Here is a 19,469-nt window from a genome sequence, read left to right on the forward strand (position 1 = left end):
GTCCCTAGAAGGTAAGAAGGTGAGGGAACTTCTCTCTACTTCTACTGGAATCTACATCTAGAAGGATATTCTCAACTGTAACAATACCATTAAGCCTTATCATTCCTCAAGTCTCTTTTTTTAATTCTGATCTCTGAGTTATATTTATTCATTTTGATTTAAAATATTTAAAATTTTTTTTGCTGTCCAATTACACTTGTCCCCATTTCCCACCCCAATACTCTCCCCTGCCCCATGCACCCCCACCTTCCACATCCAATCCTGCTCCCCCATTGTCTTTGCCCATGGGTCCTTCATATATGTTCCTTCTTCAAGTCTCTGAATGAAGATGTCATTTAAAAAAAACAGAAATAAGGTATGGAATTTAAAGATTATTCTTTTACCCAAATTATCAATCATGCTTGAGAGGGAGTCAAGAGACATGCGAGGTCTCAAAATTTACCTACCATTTATTCTCTCTGAGGAAATATTTAGAAGATGCTCCCACCAAAATAAGGGAGGAAACCAAAGAGACAAACATGAGATCCAGAAAACAAGGGATCCCATACAGAGAAAAATAAAGTGAATAATCAAGTGAAATAAATTCTCAGAATAACTAAGTGTAGTAAGCCTGGAGGACAAGTAGTCTAATTGGAGCGGAAGAATTTTTTTTAAAATATATTTTACTGATTGTGTTGTTATAGTTGTTCCAATTTTTTCCCCTTTTGGTCCTCACCCAGCACCCTTTAATCCCCTCAGGCAATGCCCAAACCATTGTTCATGTCCATGGGTCACGCATATAAGTTCTTTGGCTACTCTATGTCCTAGGTTGTACTTTACATCCCCATGTCTGTTCTGTGACTACCAATTTATATTTTTTAATCACCTTAACTCTTCACCCATTCCCCCAAACCTTCTCCCATGTAGTAACCATCAAATGCTCTCTGTATCCTTCATTCTGTCTGTGTTCTTGTTTGTCTAGTTTTTAAAATTCAATTGCTAATAGGTATGTGTTTATTGCCATTTTATTATTCATAGTTCTGATCTTTTTTCTTAAATAAGTCCCTTTAATATTTCATATAATAATGGTTTGGTGATGATGAACTCTTTTAGGTTTTTCTTGTCTGGGAAGCTCTTTATCTGCCCTTTGATTCTAAAAGATAGCTTTGCTGGGTAGAACAATCTTGGCTCTAGCTCCCTGCTTTTCATGCTTTCAATATTTCTTGCCAATCCCTTCTAGCCTGCAAAGTTTCTTTGGACAAATTAGCTGACAGCCTTATGGGGACTCCCGTTCTCTTGCTGCTTTTATGGTTCTCTCTTTGTCATTAACCTTTCGAATTTTGATTATGTGTCTTCTTATGGACCTGTTTATGTCCATCTTGTTTTGGACTCACTGTGCTTCCTGGACTTGCATGTCTATTTTCCTTACCAAATCAGGGAAGTTTTCTTTCATTATTTTTTCCAATAGCATTCCAATTTCTTGCTCTTTCTCTTTTCTTTCTGGCACCCCTATGATGCGAAATGTTGGTTTGCTTGAAGTTGTCCCAGAGGCTCCTTATGGTTATTTCTTGTTTCCTTATGTTCCAGATCATTGATTTGATTCTCAGCTTCATCTACGCTAGTGTTGTTTCCCTGTAAATTGTTTATTTCCATTAGAATATACTTCATTTCTATCTGTCTCTTTCTTATGCCATTGAGAAACTCACTGAATTCCTCGGGCATTCTTACAACCACTGTTTTAAATTCTGTATCTGACAGATTGCTTATCTCCATTTTGTTTAGTTCTTTTTCTTGAGTTTTGATCCTTCTTTCATTTTGGCCATGTTTCTTTGTCTCCTCATTTTGGCAACCTCCCCATGTTTATTTCTTTGTATTAGGCAGAGCTGCTATGACTCCCTCTCTTGGTAGCCTGGCCTGTAGGCTCCAGTGGCACAGCTTCCCCTACTACCCAAACTGGGTACTCAAGGTATGCCCTTCATGTGGGCCGAATATACCCTCCTCTTGTAGTTGAGCCTTGCTTGCTGTTGGCAAGTCTCTGGGAGGTTTTTACTCAGACTAGTCAGTTGCAAAGACTGGCTGTGATCACTAACCACCAACCTCCCCTTTCCATAAAGGATCAGCTGTACCAGCACAGGGTGGTGGTGCCCCAATGTGGTCTGTAGCTGTCCATGGGGTGAGTAGACTCGGGTTTCCTGGGTGGTTCGGGTCAGCATCAGCCACCAATTGTGTTCTGCCTGGAGACACCTAGCTTGAGCTACAAAGCTATCTGCAGATGACTACTACTTGTGCTGGGCTTGGAAGTTCCAAGGCAGAGCCAAACTGATCCAAGGGTTGCTGCTACTTGTGCTGGTCCTGGGTCTACTTAGACAGAGGTACAGGGCTGGGGGAAGGCCATTAATTGGGTGGAGTGGAGCTTCAGTTAAATGCCAGGGCAAGGGAAAGAGTTTAAGCCAGGCTGATGGAGTCTCAGATGTGGCTACAACCTGCCAATTGTGGCTCTGTGGAGAGAGGGCTCAAAAAAGGTGGACAATTTACTCTGTTGCATTTCTTTATGGGAGAGAACTGTCCCTTAGCTCTTGCCCTGATGCCAGACACATTAGTTCCTGCTCAATATGCCATTAGTGCCTTTCAAGGGGCTATCTTGGTGATGCCAGAGCTCAGACAGAGTGCCTCTAAGTTTGGCACGGGCCCTTTAAGAGGAACTGTCAGGGAGCCCTGTATTTCTTTTTCATCAACTTCAATTCCACTGGCTTTTACAGCCAGAAATTATTGGGGCTTCTCTTCCTGGCACCAGAACCCTGGGCTGTGGGGCCTGGTGTAGGTCTAAGACTACTCACTCCTGAGATATCCCTGTTGTATTTTTATTCACCCCACATGGGTGTGGGATGTGCCTGTTCCACATCTCCCAACCCTTCTAGATTGTTGTGGTTTCTTTAGTTTTGTAGTTGTCTGACTTCTACTCAACTTGATTTCTGACTGTTCTGAGTGACCTTTGGTCTGTAGTTTAACTGCAATTTTGATGTGGTTGCGCGAGTAAGCAAGCTGTGTTTACCTATGCCTCCATCTTGACCAAGGTCTCCAGAAGAATGTTTTCAAAGTTAAAAAAAAAGATCAAGCTACTGTATTTTGCTATGTACAATGCATATTTTTTTTTGCCCAAATTGTTGAGAGAAAAATAAGGATGCGCATTATATATGCATAATACCTCACATACCTTGTATCTGTTCTTCTGTTTTGTAATTATTTGTTACATAAAATTTCTTGTACCAAAATACATTAAAAAATAAATGCTAAAATTCTTTTACAATACAAAAAAGTATCTAAATATAAGTGAATAAAAATTGAATTAAAAAATTAAAAGTTTTTCCTGAAAGTTTGGGCCAAAAACATGGGTATGCATTATACATGGCAAAATATAGTAATATTATCTGGAAGTCTAATCACATGGATAATTGTTTCAAATTATTAGGAAGATGTAGCCATAAATTAAAAGAAAAAGGGAAAAGTTAATGCAATTATTAGCTCAGAACTAAAGGATACTTTATGGCTTACTAGAGAAAATATTTACATAGAATAATTAACTAAAAAATGTCAGACTTCTATGGGGGCTAAGGTGAAGACAAAAGAGCAACGAGAGATCTAGAACTTATCTATCAAAATAGATAACAACTAAGACTAAAGTATCAACACAGTATTACATATTACTTAGAAGAAACAACCCAGGTAAATACCAAAAAATGGCTGGAAGAAAAGAGAAATGGTTGAAAGAATTAAACACATTTGCCTTTTAGGAGGAGAATGGAGTATAACTCATTTAGCATTATTCAATTTTATAAATATAGTGGACATAAGAAAACAAAGCAAAACAAAACAAACAAACGGTCAAATCAAATGAAATCTAAGAAGCCAGAAATTCATCTTCCAACATTGCTATCATTAGTTTTCTAGACAAATGACAGATAAAAATTATAAGATCAAATAATATCATTCCCAAAATTCAATGTGTACTCAGATGGTATCTCTTCTTAAGCATAACATTTCCCTGGAAAAATAGCGTGCAATTGCCTACCAATAACTTTTGCTCGGTACCAAACTCCATCTTCAAATTTGGCTACACAGGCTTGGTCTTGAACTGGACAGAGGATTTCCAGATTTTCCCCATCTTCACTTTTATAAAAATCTTCGATTCTTTTTAATAGAAATAAAAAATCCAGGCTCCCTACCTAAGAAATAAAGGAATTAAACACTGTAGTTTCTTAGAAACGTAAGATTTTAATGTTGCATGTATTATAGACATTGCTCATAAAATTATACAATGTTGGAATTAGATATAAATGTTATGTAATTTAAATATGAAATAATTTCAAAAGAAGCATACAAAATTAGCAGACATAAAAATTTTTAATCACATTATTCCAGATATCTTAAGTATATATCCTTCTAGATATTTTTCTACACTTTCCATTCTTTTGTTTTATAAAAAATGAAACCATACCATAAAGTACAATTTAATAACCAGCATTTTAAATCAATTCTCACCTTCTATATTTCAGTAAGGGCCCCTACTAGTACTTCTAGACCATATTTAGATTTCCCCAGCTGACCACAATTAGTATCCAATCCAAGACTACATATTGTATCTGGCTGTCTTAGGAAGTCTAGGATACTGTTCCTTTTTTAAAATGACCCTGTCTTATTAAAAAGTGTGTTATTTTTCTGCAGAATGCTCTACCTTTTGGATTTATGTGGTTATGTCCTCATGCCATTATTTAACTTGTTCCTTCACCGAGTTAGGTCTATCCCTTGAATTTCCCCAAAGCGGAACAGTGCTATCTACAGGTGTGATGAATTAAAGTAATCCTTTTTTACTAGAATAGATGGTATATATGATAACTAAAATTGTTGCTATATCAAAATACATATTGTTACTGAATCACTATGAATGTGCTAAGATTCACCTATGGATTGGGGTGCTTATTCTGATACCTCCATTGTACAGTTATGTTCCCCCTGGTGGCCACCAAGAAATTCCTGTAGTGCTACACTGGCATCATGTACAGCTTCCTATCTACGACCCATATAATGGTTTTTCACTGAATTGATAAAATATTTAAATCAGTTAATTTCAGCAGAGCTTGTGACATGACCACATTATGTAATAAAATAGAGCTTTCTATTATTAAATAGGAACATTTGGTTACTTTAAATCATAGTTCTTAAAGTTTTTATAGTACCTAAAATAGTTCCTAAAGTAAGAAAAAAAAGCATTTGATTATTTCTCCAAAAACCAAATCTTAAGGTTAAAAAATTCATCTCAACTGGCAAAAAATTAAGTTTTTCTCTTTTGTGAGTATAATAATGCATGTGGAAATTTTCGGAATCTCTCTTTTCTTAATTAAGTTACTTTAAAAATACTTAACATTCCGATCTTTTACTTCTAAGGATGAAATACTTATATTTTTCCATTAACAGGTTATCTGAAGTGAACACTGAAAAATTCAACAGGGATGACAATAGCAAAATAGCAGACTAGGAAGTTCCAAGATATTGTTCTCCCATACAAAGATTGAAAAATCTAGAAATCATCTGAATAAACTTCATTAGAGCTCTGGAAAATAGCCAAAGTGTTACAACAACCAAGCAACACCTCATCAAGCTCTTGACATTCAAGGAAATCACTGTAAAATGTTTGCTGAATACAAGCTAAAGGAACAGGTACCTCAAAGATCACAGAAGGAATACTCTTTGCCAAAAATAGTTCTCTAAACAAAGAACAAACCAACAATTACAGTCTTCAACAATTAATTAACAAAAAATTAATTAACAATTTAATTAATTAACAATTAATTAACAAAAAAATCCAGCAAACCTGATTGGGGAAATCTGATTTTCAGAAGGCACACATAATAAACAGACAAAAACTGCCCCCGAGGAAGCCCAGATAGTGACATTACTAACAAAGACTTAAGAGCATATTTATTTTCTTTTTTTTTAAAGATTTTATTTATTTATTTTTAGGGAGGGAAGGGAGGGAGAAAGAGAGAGAGAAAGAAACATCAATGTGCGGTTGCTGGGGGTCATGGCCTGCAACCCAAGCACGTACCCTGACTGTGAATCAAACCTGCAACACTTTGGTTCACAGCCTGCACTCAATCCACTGAGCTATGCCAGCCAGGGCTTGAACATATTTCTTAAATATACTGAAAGAGCTAAAGCAAAACATCAACAAAGAATCAGAAGAAACCAGGAAAACAATAAAGGACCAAAATGAAAATATCAACAAAAATTAGAAATTGTAAAAAGGTATCAAACAGAAAGTGTGGAGCTAAAGAGTACAACAGCTAAAATAAAAAATATATTAGAAGGTTCAAGAACTGGTTTAAGAAAGCATAAGAAAGAATCAGTGAATATGATAGGAAAATTGAAATAATTTTTCTTCTTCCAGAGAAGAGCAGAAAGAAAATTCAATGAAGTGAACTAGAGACTGAGAGACTTGTGGAACACTATTAAACACACTGATATACTCAGTATGGGAGTTCCAGAAGGAGAGAGAGAGAGAAAGAAGCAGAAAGATTATTTGAAGAAATAATGCTCAAAACTTCTCAAATTTGATAAAAGACATGAACCTACAAATCCAAGATGCTCAATTTTATGGGTTGAATTGTGTTTCTCCAAAAAACAGTCATAAACCTTTATTTATTTATTTTGCAGTCATAAACCTGTAGCCCAGAATGTGACCTTAAACAGAGAAAGGGTCTTTACAGAGATAATCAAGTTAAAATGAAATCACATGGAAGGTGCTAATCAAATACAACTGGTGTCCTTATTAAAAGGAGTAAATTTGGGCAAAGAGACAAACACCTGGGAGAAAGCGTATGAAGATGAAGGCAAAGACTGGGGTGAAGTGGAATCCATGGAGCACCAAAAATTTCCAGCTAACCACCAAAAGCTAGTAGAAGGGCATGGAATAGATTCTTACTCACAGTCCTCAGAAGGAACCAATGCTACTGATAATTTGATCTTGCATTTCTAGATCCAGAACTGTGAGACAATAAAGTTATGTTGTTTTAGCCACTTTACTCATGGAACTTTGCTGGGACAGTCCTAGAAAATGCATGCAGATTTTTGTTCTGGAAAGTAGGATGCTGCTGTAACAAATACTTAAAATATGGCAGTGGCTTTGGAATTGGGCAATGAGTAGAAAAAGAAGAGTTGTGAGGTAACTGAATGAAAAAATACAGATTACTTTGAAAAGACTGCTAGTAGAAATATGAACATTAAAGGTGCTTCTGGTGAGATCTCAGAAGTAAGGAACATGTTATTGGAAATTGGAGGAAATGCAATTTTGGTTATACAGTGGTAGGGAGCTAGGCTAAATTGTGTTCTGTTGGATGGAACACAGAACTTAGATATTTAACTGTGGAGACCACTACGCAAAGTGCTGAAGCACAGCCTGCTTTCTCCTTGCTGCTTCTAATAAAATGTGAGAGGACAGAGATAAATCGAAGAACTGTTAAACATACAGATACCAGAACTTGAAGATTTAGAAAATTCTCATACTATTCATACTGCAAAATATGAGGAAGAGTGCTCTGGAGACAAAGCAAAGGCTTGGCTGGACACTATTTCCTCAGATTACAGGTATGTGAGTTGTGGACCCAATCAACCATCTCAGCAGAAACACTGCCAGCTTAAACTACAGGGGACAGAGACTGGAGTAAACTAAAAGGGGTTGCTAGACACATGGGATTCTATAGGTAGAAAGAGAGCTGACAGAGATATTGGCCATGAAATATGCTATCTTTCAAGAAACAGAAGAATGACCCTGAAGGTGATTCAGACTGATGTGTCTGCCACTGCCACCACAAACCCAGAGGGCAAAGAATTGAGAGGCTGTGTCTACCTCTGTTCCAGGGGTGGGGCCTCCTACTGGGTTCCAGAGGGAGAGGATAACTCTCAATTCCAATTGGTAGGGCTGCTGCCAGGGCTGAGATGATAGGGCCACCACCCCAGTGGGACTAAAGGACAGAGCACCTAGCCAAAGAGAATTATTTTCAAGACATAAGAATCAGAATTTGCCCTGCCAGGTTTGAGACTTGTCTGGTCTCACAGACTGAGATGAAAATAAATTTAGCCCTAGTTTTAGTGATACCCAATTCTTACCTACTTGACTTAGATGAGAAGATTTGGGATTTTCAGTTGAGTTGATGCTGGAATGATTAAGACTTTTTGGAATGCTAGAATGGGGTGAATGTATTTTGCATGGGGGAAGAAAATTAACTTTTGGTAGACCAGAGGGTGGACTATTGTGAGTGAATTATGTCCTCCCTGCAAAGTATGTAGGAGTTCTAACACCCTAGTGCTTCAGAATGTGATCACAGATAGCTATTTGAAGCCAGGGTTTTGACAGAGGTTATCAAGTTATTCAAAATAAAGTCTTATGTGGGACCTAGTTCAATATGACTGGTGTCTGTTAAAAAAACTGCAAAAGACAAGTACACAGAGAGAATTCCATGTGAAGAAGGCAAAGAGACTGGTATGATGGGTGCTAAGAGAAGGCAATGGATGCTAAAGACTGCCAGCAAACCACCAATATCTAGGGTAGAGACATGGAACAGATTTTCCCTCTCAGAGCTCAGAAGGAACCAACCTAGCCAACACATTGATCTTAGGCTACACTTCAGAATTCTGAGACAATAAATATGTTTTATTTAAACCATCCAATTTGTGGTATTTTGTCAATAGCAGCTCTGGGAAATTAGTACACTGAACAAACCCCAAGTGGGATAAATTCAAATGGATATGAACTGAGGTGCATAATGATCAAACCATCCATAGTCAAAGACATACTTCCAGCCAAGATGGAGGCATCAGTAACTACACTTTGCTTCCTCCCACAATAAAAAAAGGACAATAACAAATTTAAAAACAACAATAACCAGAACTGTCAGAACATTGAACCATATGGAAGTACAAAAACCATGGAATTAAAGAAACCTTTACTCAGACTGGTAGGAGGGGTAGAGATGGGCAGCCAGGGCACAGAGGATGAGCAGCAAGGCAGCAGCTGGTGGACCAGGTGGTTCCACATCTGGGTGTGGATAAACTGGAAGGAACAACTGGGGAGTGAGAGGGACCATGCAACCCACGGTTCCAGCACAGGAAAAAAAAAAGACTCAAAACCTCTGGCTGTAAAAATCTGTAGGAGTTGCTGCAGCACCAGAAACTCCAAGCCTCACAGAGGAGTTAATTGGAGAGACAAACAGGGTCCTAGAATGTATACAAAACTACCTACCCAGGAATCAGCACAAGAAGGGCCCAATTTGCTTATGGGTAGCGGGGGAATGACTGAAAGTCAGCCAAGACATAAGTAAACAGCACTGTTCCCTCTCATACCCCTAAGGCAGATACAGCACCACAACACAGCAACATGGGTTGCCCTGCCCTGGCAAATACTTGAGGCTTTGCCCCTTACAACACAACAGGTGTGTGGAGAAAAAAATATGGCCCAAATATAAGAACAGATCAAAGCTCCAAAAACAGAGATGAGCGATATAGTAATAGCCAACCTATCAGATGCAGAGTTCAAAACACTGGTAATCAGGATGATCACAGAAATGGTTGAGAATGGTTGCAAAATAGAGGAAGAAGTGAAGGCTATGAAAAGTGAAATAAAGAAAAATATACAAGGAACCAATAGTGAAGGGAAGGAAACTGGAATTCAGATCAACAATTTGGACCAGAAGAAAGAAACATTCAACCAGAACGGAATGGAGAAACAAGAATTCAAAAAAACGAGGAGAGTCTTAGAAACTTCCAGGACATCATTAAATGTTCCAACATTCAAATTGTAGGGGTGCCAGAAGGAGAAGAGGAAGAGTAAGAAACTGAAAACTTACTGGAAAAAAAAATAATGAAGGAGAACTTTCCCAATCTCGAAAAGGAAATAGACTTCCAGGAAGTTTAGGAAGCTCAGAGTGCCAAAGAAGTTGAATCCAAGGTGGAACACACCAAGACACATGAGAATTACATTACTCAAGATTAAAGATAAGGAGGGAATCTTAAAAGCAACAAGAGAAAAGGAGATTGTTACCCACAAAGGAGTTCCCATAAGACTGTCAGCTGATTTCTCAAAAGAAACCTTCCAGGCAAGGAGGGCCTGGAATGATATATTTGAAGTCATGAAAAGCAAAGACCTGCATCCAAAATTACTCTATGCAGCAAAGCTATCATTTAGAATGGAAAGGCAGATAAAGTACTTCCCACATAAAGTAAATTTAAAGGAGTTCACTATCACCAAGCCCTTATTATACAAAGTGTTAAAGGGACTTATCTAAGAAAAAAGAGGATGATCAAAAATATGAACAGTGAAATGACAAAAAGAAAAAGAAAAGAAACTCACAGGTATCAACAACCAAACCTAAAAAACAAAAACAATCTTCTCCTTTACTTCTTTGCACAACAAAAAGGAGGATAACAATCAATGTACAAACAATAAACCACCAAAAATGCCAGAAAATAAAACTGCATGTAACTCTGACAACCAAGGAATTAGAGAAACATTCAACCAGATTGGTAAGAGGGAGACTGGCAGTTGGATGGGCAGAGAAGACCCACGCCAAGGAGGTCGGTCATGTGGGTGAGGCTGGCTGAGAGGTCCGGAGGCAAGGTGGCAGACTGCTCAAGCAAGGCAGAGCTGGCTTAATGGGAAACTAAAACTCAAAGCTAGCTGTAAACTATGGCAGGGGTTGCCATGGCAGGAGAAACTCCTATTCTCACAAGAGAGTTTGCTGGAAAGGAGTTCTAGAGCTGAGCAAGGGTGCCACATTGTTCCCTCTCTGATCCCTCTGCCACGTACAGCACAACAGTGCAGCAAAGAGGGTTGGCATGCCCTGGAGAATATTTAAGGGCCCACCCCCTTACAATGTAACAGGTGCAGTGAGGCAAAGAAATATGGCCCAAATGAAAGAACAGAGCAAAGCTCCAGAAAGAGCGCTAAGCAACAAGGAGAGAGCCAACCTGGCTGATAGAGTTCAAAGCCCTGATAATCAAGATGCTTACAGAGCTAATTGAGCTTGGTCACAAAATGAAGCAACAAAGTAAGGCTACCCAAAGTGAAATAAAGCAAAATATTCAGGAACCAACAGTGACAGGAAGGACACCAGGACTTAAATCAACAATGTGGAACAAAAGGAAGAAATAAAACATCCAACTAGAACAGAAGGAATAAACAAGAATTAAAAAAAAATGAAGAGAGACTTAGGAACCTCTGGGACGACTTTAAACATTCCAATATCTGAATTATAGGGGTGCCAGAAAGAGAAGAACAGAAGCAAGAAATTGAAACTTATTTGAACAAATAATGAAGGAAAACTTCCCCAATCTGGTGAAGGAAATAGACTTCCAGGAAGCCCAGGAGTCCCAAAGAAGTTGAACCCAAAAATGAACACACCAAGGCATATCATCATTAAGTTACCCAAGATTAAAGATAAAGAGAGAATCTTAAAAGCAGCAAGAGGAAAGGAGAGAGTTACCTACAAAGGAGTGCCCATAAAACAATCAGCTGATTTTTCAAAAGAAACCTTACAGGCAAGAAGGGCCTAGAAAGAAGTATTTGAAGTCGCAAAAGGCAAGGACCTACATCGAAGATTACTCTATCCAGCAGAGCTATCATTTAGAATGGAAGGGCAGATCAAATGTTTCCCAGATAAGGTCAAGTTAAAGGAGTTCATCATCATCAAGTCCTTATTATACAAAGTGTTAAAGGGACTTATCTAAGAAATTGAAGAAGATCAAAAACTATGAACAGTAAAATGACAACAATCCACAAGGAAAAAAATCCAAAACACTCAAACTCATGGTGATTGAATAGCATGCTATCAAACAATGAATGGGTTAAGAATGAGATCAAGGAAGAAATCAAAAAGTTTCTAGAAGCAAACGAAAATAACACACAACAGTCTGAGACCTATGGGACACAGTGAAGGCAGTCTTGAGAGGGAAGTTCCTAGCAATACAGGCCTACCTATAAAAAGATAGGAACATTTCACATAAACAACCTAACCCTACATCTGCAAGAACTGGAGGAACAACAATAAACAAAGTCCAGAGTCAGTAGAAGGAAGAAAATAATCAAGATCACAGTAGAATTAAATGACATAAGAGACTAAAAGACCAAATTTTGAAGATCAATAATTCCAGGAGCTGGTTTTTTAAAAAGATAAACAAAACTGAAAAGCCTTTAAGCAGACTCATCAAGAATAAAAGAGGAGCCAAATATATAAAACCAGAAATGAAAGAGGAGAAATGACAACTGATACCACAGAAATACAAAGAACTGTAAGAAATTACTATGAACTATATGTCAAGAAACTTGAAAACCTGGGTGAAATGGACAAACTTCTAGAAAAAACATAATCTTGCAAAACTGAAAGTAGAAGCAGAGATCCTAAACAGACCTATAACAGCTGGTGAAATTGGAAGTAATGACAAACTCCCATCACACAAAAGCCCTGGATCAGATGGTTTCATAAGAGAATTTTATAAAACATTTAAGGAAGAACTAACTCCTATCCTTCAAAGACTGTTGGAAAACCTCCAGGAAGAGGGAAGACTATGAAATGCTTTTTGTGAGAACAGCATCATCCTAATTCCAAAACCAAAGACACAACAAAGAAAGAAACTACAGGTCAATATCACTGATGAATATAGATGCTAAAAACCTCAACAAAATATTGGCAAACCACATCCAGCAATAAATGAAAAAGATCTTACACCATGATCAAGTGGGATTCATCCCAGGGATGCAAGGATGGTACAATATTTGCATATTAATACCCATAATATAACCCATAAACAAAAATCACATGATCATATCTACAGATGCACAAAAAGCACTTGGTAAGTTACAGCACCCATTTATGATAAAAAGACTCATCAAAGTGGGAGCAGAGGGAGCACACCTCAATATAATAAAGGCCATATATGAAAAACCTACAGCCAATATCATACTCAATGCATAAAAACTAAGAGCTTTCCTACTAAGATGAGGAACAAGACAAGGACATCCACTTTCACCACTTCTATTCAACATGGTATTGGAAGTCCTAGTCACAGCAATCAGACAAGAAGAAATAAAAGGAAAGGAGGACGCAAAAGTGTCATTGTTTGCAGATGGCATGATAATGTACACAAAAACCCCCACAGACTTGACCAAAAAACAACTCAACCTAATAAGTGAAGTTGGCAAAGCAGCAGGGTACAAAGTCAATATTCAGAAATTGAAGGCGTTTTTGTATACCAACAATGAAATATCAGAAATGGAAGTCAGGAAAAAAATTCCATTTGCAAGAGCAACAGGAAAAATAAAGTACCTAGGAATAAAACTAACGAAGGAGGTGAGAGACCTGTACTCAGAAAACCACACAACACAGAAGGAAGAAATTAAGGAAGACATGAATAAACAGAAAATATTCCATGTTTATATTTGGAAGAATTAACATTATTAAAATGTCCACACTACCCAAAGCAATTTATAGATTCAATGCAACCTCTATTAAAATACCAATGACATACCTCACATTTCTAAAATTTATATGGAATCATAAATGACCTTGAATAGCCACAGAAATTTTGAGAAAGAACAACAAAGTAGGAGGAATCACCATACCTGACATCAAACTATATTACAAGACTACGGTAATCAAAACAGTCTGGTACTGGCATAAGAAAAGACACATGGACCAATGGAACACAATAGAGAGCCCAGAAATAAACCCAAGTTTCTATGATCAATTAATATTACACAAAGTGGGGAATAAGCATAAAATGGAGTAAAAATAGCCTCTTCAACAAATGGTGTTGGGAGATCTGGACAGCTACATGCAAAAGAGTGGCTCGACTGAAAACTTACATCATACCCAAAAATAAACATAAGATGGGTAAAAGACTTAAATATGAGTCATGATACCATAAAAGTCCTAGAGGAAAACACAGGCAGCAAATTCTCAGATATTCCATGTAGCAGTATTTTCACCAATATGTCCCCTAGAACAAGGGACATAAAGGAAACAATAAACAAATGGGACCACATCAAATTAAAAAGTTTTGGCATGGCTAAAGAAATCATCAGCAAAATGAAAAGGGAACCAACCATATGGGAAAATATATGTGCCAATGATATCTCAGACAAGGGTTTGATATCCAAAATATATAAAGAACTCACACAACTCCACTCTAAGAAGACAAGCAGACCAATTAAAAAATGGGCAAAGGACCTGAACAGACAATTCTCCAAGGAGGGCATACAGAGGGTCCACAGACATATGAAAAGATGCTCAGTATCGCTAGCCGTCAGAGAGATGCAAATTAAAACCACAATGAGATATCTACTATTTCACACCAGTCAGAATGGCCATCATAAACAAGTCAACAAATAATAAGTGCTGACAAGGCTGTGAAGAAAAGGGAACCCTAGTACACTGTTGGTGGGATTGCAGACTGGTGCAGCCACTGTGGAAAACAGTATAGAACTCCCTCAAAAATATAAAAATGGAACTGTCTTTTGAACCAGGAATTCCACTGCTGGGATTATACCCTAATAGCCCTGAAACAGCAATCCAAAAGAACCTATGCACCCCAATGTTCATAGAAGCACACTTTTCAATAGCCAAGTGCTAGAAGCAACCCAAGTGCCCATCAGTAAATGAGTGGATCAAAAAAACTGTGGTACATTTACATGATGGAATACTACACATCAGAGAGAAAGAAGGAGCTCCTACCCTTCATGACAGCATGGATGGAACTGGAGAGCAATATGCCTAGTGAAGTAAGCCAGGCAGTGAAAGACAAGTACCATATGATCTCACCTATTACTGGAACCTAATCAACAAAACAAACAAACAAGCAAGCCAAATATAACCACAGACACTGAAATAAAGAGCAAACTGACAGTAACCAGAGAGGAAGGGGATGGAGATTAACAGGGGAAAGAAGGGAAAGAGTCATCAAGGAACATGTAAAGGACCCATGGACAAAGCCAAAGGGGGGTAGGATTCAGTGTGGGAGGTGGTGGTGGGTTGGGTGGGGGAAAGTGGTGGAGGGAAAATGGATACAAGTGTATTCAAACAATAAAAAATGGTAAAATAAATAAAAATAAAAATAAAATATAATGTGAAAAGAAAGAACTTAGGAAACTCAACACCAACCCCCGCCCCCCCAAAAAACAACTCCCCCCACCACGAAAAGCCCGATTGAAAAATGGGCAAAGGACCTGACCAGACACTTCTCCAAGGAGGATATACACATAGCCAATAGACACATGAAAAGATGCTCAATGTCACTAATCATCAGAGAAATGCAAATTAAAACCACAATGAGATACCGTCTCACACCAGTCAGAATGGCTATCATTGATAAATCAACAAACAACAAGCACTGGTTAGGATGTGAAGAAAGGGGAACTCTTACGCACTGTTGGTGGGAATGCAGATTGGTGTAGCCACTGTGGAAAGCAGTATAGAGATACCTCAAAGAATTAAAAATGGATCCGCCTTTTGACTCAGCAATCTCACTTCTGGGAATATACCCAAAGGAACCCAAAACTCTAATTTGAAAAAACATAAATACCCCTATGTTTATTGTAGCATTATTTACAATTGCCAAGATATGGAGGCAGCCCAAGTGTCCATCAGTAGATAAGTGGATAAAACAAGTATGAGATATTTATACAATGGAATTTTACTTGGCTGTAAAAAGGAAGAAAGTTTTACCCTTTGTAACAGTATAGATTATAGATGGACCTGGAAAGCATTATGCTAAATGAATTATGCCAGGCAGAGAAAGAAAACTACCATATGATTTCACTCATATGTGGAATCTAATTAACAAACAGAACTAAGAAGCAAAATAGAGACAGACTCATAGATAGCAGGAAGGCAGCTAAGGGGTAGGGGAGGGCAGCGGGTGGAGGGATTGAGCCTAAAGGAAATGGATGCATGGACAAGGATAATAGTGTGATGATTGTGGGGGGAAGAGAGTTTAAGGGGACTAAATGGTAATTTAAAAAAATACAATAAAATAATTCATAGCTCTAAATCAATAATAAATAAATTTTTTAAAACTTACAAAAAAGAAGTATGAATTGGTAGTTACAAAATAGTCATAGGGATATAACTATGCATGGTGCCAGGTGGGTATTGGAAAATATTGGGAGGCCTGCTCTCCAAGGTATTTCCAAGGTACATGATTGTCTAATCACTATATTGTACACCTGAAACTAATACAATAATAATATTGAAATAAAGTTAAACCGAATTCATACACTATAATCTAGTAGTTAGACTCCTTGTTCTGTACCTAAAAGAACTGAAAGCAGAGACCTAGACAACTGTACATGTTCATAATAGCATTATTCAAAATATCCAGAAGTTTAAAACAATCCAAGTGTCCATCAATAGATGGATAAACAAATATGGAATATACATAAAATGACCATTAATCAGCCATGAAAAGGAATTAAATTCTGATACATGCTATAACATGTTAACATTATACTAAGTAAAGTAAGGCACACACAAGAAAAACTAGTGTTTGTTTTACACTTAGAGAAAGCAGAACAGGTCACACACTGCGGGGGGTGCAGAATGGGGAGTTACTGTTTAATAGGAATAATGTTTCCATTTGAGATGAAGAAGATCTGGAGAGGAATAATAGTAATGGTTGCACGACATGGGGAATATACTTAATGGCACAGAGCTATACACTTAATGGTTAAAACAGTAAATTTTGTTAAATATGTTTTACCTAAATTTCAAGACACAAAAAATTTAACAGAAGAAACACATAAAAGCTGTACTTAGTGCCAAATAGGCAGATTTCCACAACTCCTTTGGGGAGGCAGTAGAGTGTGGTGCAGTGTTTGAGGTGACAGGCTCTGAATAAAGCTGCACTGCCCAGTCTGATCCTGGCTCTATCCTTTGTAGTTGTGTGACCTATGACAAGTTGCTTCACCTTTCCAGTTTATCTCCACATATAAAAGAAGGTAACTGTATCTTTCCCATAGGATTGTTGTGGATTAATGAGAATTCACACACAGCATTATGGCCCTTGGAATGAATTAATTTATATAGAGCATTGATGCAAAGAGATCAATAAGAATGAACTCACTGTTAATAGCCTTCTAAATCCACCAGTCACATGTCCAAAAATTTAATATGAAATATCTTCAATTTGAAATCTATTTTGGCGCTCAAGTTCCAAAAATTACATAGTAATAATTCATAAGTGTTCAGGTATACATGATCAGAAACAGGTCTTTTTTCATTTTGATTTGTCAGCTCTATGTGCTTTCCTAATCTCTACAGTTGATGCTTGAACAACACTGGTTTGAACTGCTTGGGTCCACTTATATGCAGGTTTTTCCAGTAAATACTGTTAAATATATTTTCCTTATGACTTTTATAACATTTTATTTTCTCTAGTTTATTTCAATAATACAGTATATAAAACATGAAATATACAAAATATGTTAATCAACTATGTTGTTGGTAAGGCCTGTGGTCAACAGTACACTATTTACTAGTATTCACATTTTGGGGGGGAGGTCAAAATTATATGTGGATTTTTGACTTTATGAGGAGGGGCAAGGGTTAGCATCCCATGTTGTTCAAGGGTCAACTGTAGATTTCAGATGATAGCAAGAAAAATTTATACATTATATATCCTTCACTGTCCTTTCCCTCCACTAATCACTAATTTGCATGACGAAGAACACCCTCAATTCACTATAAATTATGTGAATTTCTTGAAGTTGCAGCCACTAAGAAAATTAAATTTTCAGAAGATTCATAAGTGGTTTGTTTTGCTCTGAAATTCATACTAGGCACTCATTTCTGTTATACATTTCCACTTAAAACTTTCAAAATAATTTGTTTCAAAGGAACACTATATACTTACCAACTGAAGATAGAAATCAGAAGGACTATTTATATGACAAACCATTACTGAAGCATCCATCATTTCTTTAGGCAAAATAGGTGGATGATAGTGTAAAATCGTATTTTTTTCACAATGACTTCCTGGTGAGTTTGACCTAAACCTAGTTAAAAGAATAATCAAAAGCATAATTAGGAGCCATTTTCTTTAAGTCTCTCTTCTCTCAGTGACTTGATCTAAGGAAAGGACTCGTACATATACTGATTTATCTACTAAGAGTATACCCTTTCCAACTTCTCTCTTCTAACTTATAATACTTCTTGGTATTGTATCCAATTACAAAAAAAGGGTTAAATAAGATGTTAAGTTTCAAACCTCAATAATTAACCTTCAAATTTGTGTTGGAGCATTTTTGAGCTGGACCTCTAAGTTTCTCTACTCTTTTGAATTGGTAACCAGTCTGACAGGAGAGTTGAGGGCTCTCCATGGCCCCTTGCAGCTCCCAGACCCTACTTTTATTTTTTTCAGAAGAGAACCTACTTAGTTCACTTCCAGAGTCGTGTAATTGCTCAGGACAGAAAGTTAGTATCTTCCACTATCTCTGCAGTAACTGAGATGAGGGAGGAAATGAACTCACAGAACCCATTCTAGATTCATATATTAAATACAGACTAGTTAGAAAATTTGTCAGGAACTGTTAAACTACAATTCCTTTTGTAAAGAGTATATTTTATTGATTATGATGTTACAGTTTTTCCAATTCCCCCCCTTTATCCTCCCTCTGCCCTGTACCCCCTCCAGTATTCAACCTCTTTAGTTCATGTCCATGGGTTGTACATGTAAGTTCTTCGAATTCTCTGCTTCCTATACCATTTTTGACCTCTTCCCATCTATTTTATGCCTACCAATTATGCTTATTATTCCCTGTACCTTCTCCCCATTCCTTTCCTCTCTGCTGAAAACCCTCTATGTGATGTCCATTTCTCTGATTCTGTTCCTATCCTGTTGTTTGCTAGTTTTTGTTCTTGTTTTTCTTTTCTTTTAGGTTCATTTGTTGATAGTTGCAAGTTTGCTGTCATTTTACTATTCATAGTTTTTGATCATCTTCAATTTCTTAGATAAATCCCTCTAACATTTCATATAAGAGCTTGGTGATGATGAACTCCTTTAACTTGACCTTATCTGGGAAGCAATTTATCTGCCCTTCCATTCTAAATGATAGCTTTGCTGGATCTCTATCATTTAGAATGTAGGACCTACATCTTGAATGTAGGTCCCTGCCTTTCATGACTTCAAATATTTCTTGCCAGCCTGTTCTTGCCTGCAAGGTTTCTTTTGAGAAGTCAGCTGATAGTATTAAGGACACTCCTTTGTAGGTAACTCTCTCCTTTCCTCTTGCTGCTTTTAAAATTCTCTCTTTATCCTTAATCTTGGGTAATTTAATTATGATGTGCCTTGGTGTGTTCCTCCTTGGGTCTAACTTTTTTGGGACTCTCTAGGCTTTTTGGACTTCCTGGGTCTTATTTCTTTTGCCAGATTGGGAAAGTTTTCCTTCA

The 19,469-nt window shown here is 37.4% G+C and overlaps 1 protein-coding gene across 1 annotated transcript in view; it reads right to left on the bottom strand.

Annotated features, from left to right (window-relative positions):
- Window positions 1–19,469, bottom strand: part of RNF17 (ring finger protein 17) — a 153,780-nt gene that overhangs the window by 62,134 nt on the left and 72,177 nt on the right. The window contains exons 17-18 of the mRNA XM_045844774.1: window positions 17,931–18,076; window positions 4,049–4,198 (exon numbers count right to left, since the gene is read on the bottom strand). Coding sequence (XP_045700730.1) covers window positions 4,049–4,198; window positions 17,931–18,076 — 296 coding nt within the window. The remainder of the gene's footprint in view (window positions 1–4,048; window positions 4,199–17,930; window positions 18,077–19,469) is intronic.

The sequence above is a fragment of the Phyllostomus hastatus genome, unplaced genomic scaffold (genome assembly GCF_019186645.2).
Source record: "Phyllostomus hastatus isolate PE091 unplaced genomic scaffold, TTU_PhHast_1.1 phas_contig_41, whole genome shotgun sequence".
NCBI classification, from domain to species: domain Eukaryota; kingdom Metazoa; phylum Chordata; class Mammalia; order Chiroptera; family Phyllostomidae; genus Phyllostomus; species Phyllostomus hastatus.